This window comes from Rattus norvegicus, chromosome 8, assembly GCF_021556685.1.
Source record: "Rattus norvegicus strain SHRSP/BbbUtx chromosome 8, alternate assembly SHRSP_T2T, whole genome shotgun sequence".
In the NCBI taxonomy this organism is placed as follows: Eukaryota; Metazoa; Chordata; class Mammalia; order Rodentia; family Muridae; genus Rattus; species Rattus norvegicus.
In genome coordinates, this window is record NC_141541.1 from 51493304 (window position 1) to 51504923 (window position 11620).

The window sequence follows — 11620 nt, forward strand, 5'->3', positions numbered from 1 at the left end:
GGACCTGGAGTTCAGCATCCAGGAAAGTGGCAGAGAGGGAAAATGGAGAGGGAAGGCGAGGAAACTAGATGTCTTCAAAGCTTTAAAATCCTAGGACTTCTTTGTGTAGCTACCCAGAATCCAAAGGAGTCCCCTGAGGGAATTCAGGACCTCCTACTGATGGATTAAATGAAATAATGCTACCAAGTGTGGAACATTTACATTGAGCTCAGTAAATATGCATCTTCCTAAGTCCAGTACATCCCTAGCTGAACGGCTGGTGGGAGGAGGATCCTCACAGAAATATGGCAAAAATTCCAGTATCTTCCAAAAGGGAACAGGAGGGAGTGGTGGAGATCGCAAGAGCCTTTCTGAGGTCTCTGGGCAATTTTTAATTCAAGATCAGTGGCAACACTGCTTTTCTGATGAGTAGAGGAGACTCTTGATGAATGAACCCTCCCATATTCAAAAGGTGGGAAAAGGTGTCAAAGGCTCCAGAATAAAACTGGAGGTTTGGGGTGGGATAAGAACGGGGAGGGAAAAGGCTTCACATTTCCCGAGAACCTGGGAAGTCATGCTAGGAGGCAGTCTCTGCTCAGTCTTGAGGAGGATGGTGCTCCAATCCCAGCCTGCCTCTGTTCTTAGAACTGAGCCTACAGGGTGGAGGTGCGGGGGGGGGGGGGGGGGGGGGAGGAGGATCTCCCAGAATCCTTGCTGTTGAAGACCAGCTTAATCCGGGTAGGATTTCAGTGGATTCCCAGTAGGGATCAGGACTGATGCCTCTGGGGAGACTTTGGGTTGGAGGCAGAAGGCAGGCTTTAGAGAGAAGGAGCAGGGAGTGAGAGAAAGGATAGAATTTCCTCTCACCACAGGGCTACCAGCAATGGCTTCAGCCAACCTGAGAAAGCTCTGACCCTAACCTGCGGGTCAAATCTGTCTTACCTCCTTTGAAGTTGTTCCTGTCGGGTGTTTTGTTACTGTCAAAGAGAATCAGATTCTCGTTGTTCTTTCAGAGCAGCATATCCGTCCATCTTGTTCGAGCCATGCACCCCATCTGATTCCCCACACATTTCCAGGCCCTTGGCCCTGCCCACCTTGTCTTCAATGTCCTTCCTTTCCTGTCTCTGCTGTTCTAATCTCTTCCTTCTTCCAGCTCACAGCCTATTGATACTCTTAGGAAACTTTGGCACGTGCTTTTTTTAGTTTCTGTTTATTTGGTTGGGTTTTGTTTTGTTTTGTTTTGTTTTGTTTTGTTTTGTTTGTTTGTTGGTCACAGTGATCTTTTGTGGCAGAGTCTTTCCCTGAAACTACAGCTCAAATTCCCTTATCCAAGATGGAAGCTACAAGAACCTTAAATCCTCCTGTTGCTGCTTACTACGCACAGGATGCCTGGCTTGTTATGTGGGTGCTGGGATTTGAACTCTGGGTCTGATGATTGTGCAACAATCATCCTTCCCGCTGAACCATCTCTGAGGCTCCTTAGTAGAGTTCAGGAGAGGATGTGAGCACAGAGCAGAAACCCTCCTATCAAAGGGACGGAGCAACTCATTTGATCCTCATGCCTATGTTAGAGGTAGGGGCTACTCACCCACTTTACAGATGAGAAAACAGACACAGAAGTGGAGGGTTTAACTGCCCCACCCCCATGTTCAGAACCAAGACCTGAGCCCTAGTAACAAAGTTTTATCTTCGTGGAGCCCGACTTCCCCAGGTATCTCAGCCACTGGGACCTGGAGGCTGAGGTTGGGGTTAGGCTTTGCTTGGGGTTCTGTCTCTGTTACATATCTCACCCATCTCTTTCAGTACAGTCCTTCTCACGTGTGTTTGAGCTTGTCCCCTGTGTAATTGATCTATCACTCACGCTGGAATCAGTTGGGCATTAACATCAAATATTTATTTAAAATTCTCCTCTCATGTCACCGTTTTCAACTGTCGGCTGTTAAAATTCCTAGGCTTTTCTGTTTCTTTGACAACATGTTGAGCGGATTCGATAACTTCTTCTCCGTTAATAAATAAATTAAGTTTCAGATTCCAGAATCACAAAGGATTGTAGCTCATCTTTTTGCAGGCTGAACAGCCTAAGCCCTGAGGTCCAGCCTTCTCTACAATAAAAGAGGTAGGGGCCAGTTTTCCAAAAGAGTTCCAGGCCAGCTCAGTGCTCTCTAACCCTATAAACTCCTGGTCCCTCTTCCTTAGGGACTGGATCCTTCATGTTACAGGTGGCCTTTGGGGATTGGCTACCACACTAGTGACTACCTAGACCCAAGGAAAACTCCCCTGTCCTTGTCACATCCATGGTGTGGCCAACCATTGCACTCTCCCACTTCTAATTTCTGTCTCTAGTGCAAATAAGCATAAACCCAGCCAGGGTGCTGTCTAAGCACATGTTCTGGACAGAGGAAGTTCCCTTTCCTTCTTGCAGCTCCGCCCATCTCTAAATGCATCTCTGAGAGCTGCACCCCCCACCACAAACACGACATCCAGTGAGTGAAACATGGCCCCTTCATTATGCCTTCACCAGCGAAGGGGAGGGAGAGCCCTTGTACTTCCCCAGCCTTGATACTTCTGTCTTGACAACACAGGAGACAGCTCCTCGTTGCTCTGAGGAGTGAGCTGTACCCATTTATTTGAAGCCATGAGGATCTCGCTGCTCTGGTTTCAGCTTCGTGTCTCAGTTGCCTACTCTAGGGTAGCAGAAGAAGGTAGATTTACAGCCCCACTGTCTAAGACTACTGCCTCAGGGAAGCTAGACACCTGAGGACAGGCTGGCTCCTTGTGGCTCAGGGATGATACTGGCTCACCTTTGACTGGACTCTGTCTCTGCTGAAGGAAGACTGTCCACCATATCCCATGAGCGTCTCCAAGAGAGGGGGACTGGACCAGACCCTCCAGGTGTAGGTCCTGAGCCCGTCACCCATGTTGTCTGTCACCTAGTTCCTTCTTTCCTCTGCGCCTAGGCTCTATACCTCCCTTATGGATCCTTCTGTGACTTTTCCAGTAAAGCTACCATTGGTTCTTGGCTTCCCACGCTGTCCTTCTCACCCTTCAATGCCTACCCCCATTGCTTCTAAGTCGCTGTGCCGCTTCCCGGTCATTCTTCCCCTTTCTGATGCCCTGGCTCCTTCTGCAAGGCTGAGCAGGTCTAACCCAGGGCAGGCCCTGATGAAGTCAACCTTAGTGGAGCTGACTGCATTTCTGGAGAGAGATGCCCTACTGTTGTGTAACTATTTCATTTCTGAGGCTCCAATGTGAGGAATCAAGAATGGGGAGACAGAGACTGCCTGGTGGATGTGGCTCCCAATATGGAGCTCATTCTAGGTCCCACTGAGGTGACCAGTTCCTTCCTTGGACCTGCCAAAGGAGTATATATACCCTAGTGGCCTGCTGGTGCTGGATCTGCCATGTTCTTCTTCAGGGAGGGAGGAGGGAGGGACAGAATAGAGAGGAGAGAGAGAGGGAGAGGAGAAAGAGAGAGCACACCAGGAAGCCATACAGTGTGCTGGAATGTTGTAGACAGGGGGAAATGATAAGGTTCATTTAGAAAGCAGTAAAGTGGAGATTTCAATTTCCTTTGAAAATCACAGCACAGTTATTCTTCCGTGGCACTTCTCAGAAACAGTGGAGTTCTGCTCTTGGACCCACTCAGGGGAAGCTAACAGGGAGAGGGAGTGGGGCAGGGGTGTCGCACAAATGTGAGATTGACTCTCTGGAGGTCAGGGATGCTTCCCGAAAGAGGTGGAGCTGGGGCAGCTGTCCACAATGTCAGGTGTCGGGGACTTGTTTGCAGACCTTCTGCATGGCCCTAAGAACCAGAATGTGTGCATGTGTGTGTAAGTGTGTGAGAGTGTGTGTATGTGTATAAGTGTATGTACATGCATGTGCAAGTGTGTGAGAGTGTGTACGTGTGTATATATGTGTGTGCATTGCGTGTGTGTATGTGCGTGCACGTGTGTAAGTGTGTGAGAGTGTGTACATGTATGTACATGTGTGTGCATGTGTGTGCAAGTGTGTGAGAGTGTGTTTATGTGTATGTTTAAGAGTGTGTGCCTGTGTGTGCAAGTGAGAGTGTGTATGTACATGTGCGTGTGTGCATGTGTGTATGTGTGCATGTGTGTGCAAGTGTGCAAGAGTGTGAGTATGCATGTACATGTGCATGTGAACATGTATGTGCATGTGTGTGCAAGTGTGTGAGTGTGTATGTGTATATGTATGAGTGTGTGTGCAAGTGTGTGAGAGTGTGTGTATGTGTGTGTACATGTGTGTGCGTGTGTCTCTGTGTGTGCAAGTGTATGAGAGTGTGTGTGTATGCATGTGCATATGTGCGTGTGTGTGTATGTAACATGGTAATGGACAAGGGGGTCTGCGTACGTGGCTCTTCATTTGCACAGGGTGCCGGAAGTGTTCTGTACCGTCTTGGTTGGAGCATGTACTACATTCACTTTATGACCATGCCCTCTCTGCATTCTTCTCTCTGTGTGTGCTAAAAGCAAACATGGTAACCATGTCTGGCAAAACCAAGCAAACATCTGTCTATGAGCAAATGAAGAGAGCAGAGGCCTTAAGGTTGTTATTAGAGGAAACTGATTTAGACATCAGAAAGCACTTCTGGACTCCGGAGGGAAACCCGTGCTGGCAGGCAGGTGAGCTGAGGATGAGACCCATCACAAAGGCAGACAACCTTGGGGTTGGACCCCAGTTCCTGCTGAATTTTAGCTGTGTGACCTTGGGTAAGCTGCTGAGCTTCTCTGGACCTCCATAAAATTGCAACAAACATGGGGCTGTTGTGAGGCTTCGTGAGATGGTGTGAGAAACTGTGAAGACTCAGACTCTAGACAGTGACCCAAATGTTATTGGAGATATGACTTTGGAGTACGACAGGCTTTAAAAAAAAAGCTCGGAATTATTTATTATTACAGTGTGTGTGTGTGTGTGTGTGTGTGTTCTATATTTCAGCTATGAGTGCTCTTACACACATATACATGTACACATGCATACACACACTTTTGCACACTTGCACACACACATGTGCGCGTGCGAGCGCAGGGAACATATAGACATATATACTACAGCCTGGGTGTGGTGGTCAAAGGACAACTTTATGGAGTGAGTTCTCTCCATCCACCTTTACGTGGGTTATAAGAATTTAACACAGGTCACCAAGTGTACATGACAAAAGCCCTTACCATTGAGGCATCTTCCCCGAGTCATTTGTGGACTTCTTGAAAGAGTGCCTATGTCTTATACATGGAGGCATTCCCCATACAGTCAACCAACCTTTGCTGTGGATGGTTTCAGAACTGGGATGCCCTCTTGCCTCTGGCTCCTTGGGATTAGCTCTAAGAGGATCTGCTGGCTTCAGGCCCTTGGATTTGGTGAGACTTCTGTTGTCACCTTCGAGCTGAACAGAAAAAAAAAAAAAAAAACTACTGAGCCCCTTTGCGTGCACCTAGGCCGTCTGCTCTGTGTCAATAAACTTAATGACTTGCGACATGACTGATAGGGAACTCAAACTCACTATAATCCGTCTGTTGAGTGGGCAATGGTGGCAGTGTCACGTTCCAGGGAAAATCAGGCTGGTGCCCTGGGGTTGGAGAGTGGGAGAGTAGATTCCAGCAGGGTTTACCACCCCCCACCCTCACCCCATATCTAGCCTGGGGCAGCCTTAGAGACAGAGCCAAAGGGAGACCACAGAAGTGAGGAGGAGAGCCGAAGGGGCACTGTATGGAAGTCAGGAGCACTGCCTCCTCTGTCTGGTCTATGATGCTCCTGCAGGTTCAGGCAGCCCATTAGCATCCCTACTTCTGAGTAATGACTTATGCCCTGGGCTTGTGGCTCCACTTACAGCCCTCAGCACATTGTTCCAAGGCGCTCAAAACCCCAAAGCTGGGCAGCTAGGATGTTACTATACTTGTTGGGTTTTCTGCCACAGTTCCTGGCATGGAACTCCCTTTTCACCATGACCTCTAGGAAGGAGAACATCCCATCCTCGAGGTGGTGCAAAGAAGCTTTGACCTTTCCAGTCTTTTAGTGTGGGAGTCACACACACACACACACACACACACACACACACACACACACACACACACAATTTCCCCAGGGGCCGGGAAGACCTTCAATGCACTTGTTCTTACAGAGGACCTGGGTTCAATTCTCAGTCCCCTCACGGCAGCTCACAATCTGATGTCCTCTTCTGATCTCTGAATGCAACAGGCATTCGCTTGGTGTGCATGCAGGTAAAACACTCATACATATAAAATAAATAAGTCTGAGAAAGAAAAAAAGAAAATAAAAAAAGATGAGGTAGCCAAGGTTAAGGGTATGAACTGAAAGAAAGAAAGAAAGAAAGAAAGAAAGAAAGAAAGAAAGAAAGAGAAAGAAAGGAGAAGAGAAGCCCAATCTGTTCTTATCAGATTAGGGCTGTCATAGAACCTTCCTCAACACAGAGGGGTCACACATCATCTGCAGGCATTGATGCCTGTGGGATACAGGCTTTGTATAAATGCAGAAGGGATACAGGGTGTAGGGAGCCTCCAGGTGGCTGAAGTTCCTGGCAGGGGCTGAGTCTGAGGGTAGGATAGAAGCCCATGCCCTTCTTCTAGTCCTTGTTTTAGCCGTCCCTTTCTGTATTTCATAGTGAGCTGCTAAGCGGGTTCCCCGAGTCCTGCGAGCACTGTAACAAAGAGTGGAAACAGAGTGGGGGCTTGCAGAACCCAGAGTTTTGGCAGAAGCACGGGCAAAAACAACCTGAGGAAGGGTCAGTGGAATCTCAGGGAACCGAACCCCAGTCTGTGGGATCTGAGCTGATACAAGGTAGACATTGTTAGAACTGACTGAAATTCTGGGAGCATCCTGTGCCATACCCTCTGAGGTTGCTTGGTGCGTGTGGACAGAGGTCATCTGTGTCCCCTGTTCTGTGGCAGTAAGGGAGAAATCAAGCCATTGTTTCCCTCTGCACAGCCTACCTGCCCCTTCAACTGCACCCATCACTACTGCAAGGGGGTAAAACGTCTTTACTTTAAGGGGCTTGGTTCAAGGTAGGATGGAAAAACACCAAATGCTACATGATATTTGCCCTTCAGAGCTCTGTATAAAACCAGGCTAGGGCTGAGACTCCCAGAAATCATAGCCTTTTAGGACTGCCTCTCCTTGCTAACTATGCCTACCTGGCTGGTCTTCCCTGGTAGCACGCCACTATCAAATTCCCTGCCCATCTAAGCTCCTCCCAGGGTCTGCTTCCTGGAGCTCAGAATATGCCAGAATAGAAAAGGGTCTCAGTCAGTGACAGCTTTTGTCTATGTCACATTATAGAGTGGGGCAAGCTCTCATAATGTCCCCTGGCCAGGGACAATGGGAGGGGAATTCCAAACCTCATTCTGGGAGGCTTAATAACAATTTTACAGCACACAGTCATTTGTACACACTTCTGGGGTGCAGCATGACATCTCAGTACATGTGTACAGTGTGTCATAATCAGAATGGGTAATTGGCAGATCCATCACCTCAAACATTTATTTGTTCTCCGTGATGGGAACACTCAGAATCCTCTCTGCTGATTTGAAACGTTCAATTAATTGTTGTCAGCCTTAGCTACTCCACTGGGCTGTGAGGCACTGGGAGTTACTCTCCCAAGTACCTGTGTCTGTTAACTCTTCCCCATCACTCCCAGCTCCATTTTCCCTGGGAGGGTTTTGATGGCTCCTGCCAGCCCCTGCTGCGTTCGGTTTCTTCGTGTGCTTGCTCAGTTATCAAGTGAGCTAGTATTTCCTGGCAAGCACTGGGCAGCCAGAATATGGGCCAGTTTGTTGAATGGAGGGACCGTCAGAATAGAATCCTCTGGGGAAGGAACTGGGGGACTCCAGTCTCCAGTTAAACACCCAGCATGGATAATTGAGAGAGAATTCTCCACTCACGGCCAGTTGAGGATTCATTTTAAATGTAGTCTGGTTTCTCAGGACAAAGCACTGTTAGCTGCCTTAGACTTCTTGTGGGAGGGAAGAAAAAAAAACATGTTTTTCCTCTTCCTAGAGCGCTTTCCCCTTCTCCGCCTGAGAGAGAGAGAGCCGCTCACTTGTCCCATCTCCCGATAAATACTTGTTGAGCATCCAAGTGCAGACACCTGCCATTTGGTTGCTGCTGTCTCTTCTTCACTCTGTACAAGACATCCAGTGCCCTGCTTCTCTCTGAAAAGGGCTCCCTTCTTTACCTGGGTTCGTTCAGAGTGTTGACGCCACCTCCAATTGGACACATGATCAGGCCCAGCCAATGAGAGCACTGTATCTCTGTTGTACCGGGCAAATACTCCTTGATCTAGGATGGGATTAAGTATTGATAAATACACTGTTAGATGAAGATACTGTAAGGAAAAATGCATCAAGTACACCTAAAATCACAATACTATCCTTAGCAATATAGCATACTGCATTGCGTTGGTGTTCATCGGGGGCCATCTTGGCTTGACTGGTTGCTTTGACTCACTGCCACTGGCCAGCATCAGAGAGAGGACCATCCCACCTTTTTTTTTAAGCCCAAGAGCAATGGTGATGGGTGGTGAATGGATGAACGGTGGTGACGGTTGGTGAATGGATGAACGGTGGTGACGGTTGGTGAATGGATGAACGGTGGTGTTGCATGATGGATGGATGAGCGGTGGTAATGAGTGTTGAGGACGCATAGACCCTGGTATGGAAATGTGGAGTCCTTGTTAAACAGCAGTGACCTTCTTGCAAGTTTCTCTGGGAAGTAGTAAGCACAGGTTGAAATGGGCTTGCTTGCAAACATGTGACATTTACTTTAGGCTTTGCTGAGAGAACCACTTTCTGCCTGTGACCTGCAATCTATGACAGCTGGGGATCAGAGGCATGGAGGCCTGCAAAGGTGGAAAGCAGAGTGAAGAGACACAGCCTGGAAAGACAGACTCTCCCCAGACCCCACGATGAGTTCCCTCGTGCATAAAAAGGACACCCTTGGAGTCAAAGAGCTCGGCCATCTCCTCCTATCATTCTGGGTCATTATTCCCAGTATCTTTGTGGGAGTAAGGTGGGATGGAGTGATCTGCTTGCTGGGGACATGGTTGAGTAAGGGCAAGCTTGTGAGCTTGAAGCCTATGGCTTACTGAGAAGTGGGTTCCATATTAACCCAAGGAGCAGAGCCTACAGCTCCTTGGAGATCTGTGAGAATTCTACAGAGAAGCAACACATCTAGTCCATTACCTGCCGCAGACAGTCCACAGTAGCCCACAGGTCTCTCCCACCACATCAGCATCAGGGATAAGACTGTTCCACACATGGCCTTCAAAGTCAGCAGACAAAGGAGGTCACTGCAAGCAAAAAGACCCTCACTGTCTACTAGGGGCTTTTGGGAATGGTGTGCGCTGTGCGCTTGGCAGGAGTGATGGTACTATTCTTTGTTGACATCATCCTGCTCTGTCTGCCACTGTTGACCTCACAGGTGGTAGGAAGGGTAGTAATTTATCATAGACAAAAGTTGTCTGCCCCTAAGAGGCCACACCTAGAGCTAACCAAGGAAAAGGAATGGTATGAAGGGCAGAGTGGGACAACATTTAATGTAACCCTCATCCTTTGCCTCACAACTGGGCATTCCAAGCAAGTTTCTTCACACCTTCCTGCCTCTGTCTCCTCATTTGTCAAAGGGGTTAGCCTTGAGATGTATATGTACCCTGGATCATCTCTCTTTGGCTGACAACAAGGGAGTCAGGCACAGTGGAGAAGTGGAGTGATACCAGGTGTGCCCAACGTTGTGTGATCTCCAGGTTCACACCCAAACCAGGCCTGTGGCTTCCTGTTCACTTATATGGAAAGTACATTAGATGAAGGGAACTGAAGGAACTTCCCCACCTCACTCTCAATCAGGACATGCCAGCCAGCGTCCCTAGTGTGTGTGTTAGTTACTGGATTCACAGCTTGGCCCTCCGTCTTGTGGAAGATACATAGGTTTGTGCAGTGGGGAGAGAACTGAGCTAGAAGAAGTTTGAGGTGGGGGCAAGAGGCATCCAGGATAGAGATGAGGCTAGGGATAGGGTAAGCTTCCCGGGATGTGGACTATCTTGGCTGAGTCCTGGGGGAGGCTGAGGCTCAGTAAGGCAGGGATAGGGAAAAAAAGCCAGTCCTGAAGGGATGGCTGATCTATCTCACCCTTGCCAGGAATTTCAAGGATGGATGGTAGAGCTTTCCAAGGGTGTAGAATACAGGGTTTATGCTTGACTGGAAGGCTAAGCTGAATTGTTGAAGCAGGGAACACAGCCCCCAGACAGCACCAGGACCACTGCACACAGGAGCTGCTCCTCTCTAACATTGCCCCGGCCTGGTGAGTCCTCACGGCCTTGTCTAGCCCTGTTTTGTTTGGCCCATGCTTCATTTCAAAGTGTTCTCTTTTTTTCCCCATTGCTGTTACGTTAATTGTTACTAAAATTTAAAAATTGAGAAACCTCACATGATAGTCTAAATTGGGATCTTTTTTAAAAGCAACAGCAACAACAAAACAAGACTCAGTGCCTAAGAGTGCCAGCCGTACATTCCCACAGTTCAGTGGTGGACTGGCTCTGAAACCCAGTACTTTTGGTCTCACAGTGTCCCGCCTTACCCAGGACTCTACAGTCCTTCACCAGACAAGTAGGAATGAGAGTCTGTGGGCCCCACTGTAGAGTAAGGACTTGGTAGATGTATGTAGATTGGGCTGCGAGGACCCCGGCTGATAGCCCTACCAAATGAGCTGTGGGAGCCAGGGCCCCTTTCTGGCTTCTTCTGAGCTGGCATGGAGGGGTATGTCTTAGGAGGAAAGGGTGGGTGCTGGGCCTTAGATTCGGGCACTAGAAGCAGGGGTGAGGGCTTCTTTAGCTTATGCCACTCAAGACTCCTAACATGGCAAATGGACCCTTCCATGGAGCCCAGGCTAGGTATGGAACTCAGAGTGGGTCTGGGGACACACAAGGCTGGGGGAGACAAAATGCATGCCTTGTCTTATTTTTCTCTTCATGTTATCATGTTATACAATTCATATATTTTGTCTTGCCAAAGTCTGTCTTGCCATGTAGCCGAGGCTGGCCTGGAACTCACAAGAATCCTCACATACATCTCAGGTCCCAATTCTTAAAATTATAGATACGGGTTACCGTGCCATGTATCGCCTATATAGCCTATCTTTTTTTGGGGGGGAGGGGGAGTGTATTTTGGTTTTGGTTTGAGACAGGGTCTTACTAGTGTGGAACTCACTATGTGGACTAGGCTGGCCTCGAACTCACAGAGATCAGCCTGTTTGCCTACCAAGTACAGCTCATCTTTTAAAGCAACTCCCTGGAGGCAATATTCAAATGTTTCTGGATCATCAGGAAAGAGCCCATTATAATGGCTTCTTTATGTGTGCATGTAAGTACATGTGAGTGCCTGTATGTGTGTACATGTGAGCACATGTATGTGTATGCGCACATTAGACATACGGATGAGTAGAGTGCGTATATCCCTCTTCGAACATTTGTTTGACACTTGTCCTTTCTGTTTTAAATTTGGGCTGGATTTAAGTGCTATTAACGTAAAATCCCCTGTTTGAATCCACAGTTAAGGCTGTTTGTGATGCTCTCCCACGGCTTCTCCCTGTCTTTGCTGAGGTGTAATTTATGGGCCTATTT

At 48.2% G+C, this 11620-nt stretch overlaps 1 protein-coding gene across 2 annotated transcripts in view; it reads right to left on the reverse strand.

Moving 5' to 3' along the window:
• Positions 1-9332, reverse strand: part of LOC120094130 (uncharacterized) — a 35162-nt gene extending 25830 nt beyond the window's left edge. Inside the window, exons 1-3 of one of the 2 annotated variants that reach the window (XR_015628193.1) lie at positions 9189-9332; positions 8183-8286; positions 5254-5377 (exon numbers count right to left, since the gene is read on the reverse strand). Coding sequence is in view for 1 of the 2 variants with exons in the window: in XM_087564288.1 (XP_087420414.1) it covers positions 5254-5377; positions 8183-8286; positions 9189-9264 (304 nt within the window). In the remaining variant the exon portion in view is untranslated. The remainder of the gene's footprint in view (positions 1-5253; positions 5378-8182; positions 8287-9188) is intronic. The other variant, XM_087564288.1, reaches the window with a different exon arrangement.
• Between the last annotated feature and the right edge of the window lie 2288 nt (positions 9333-11620).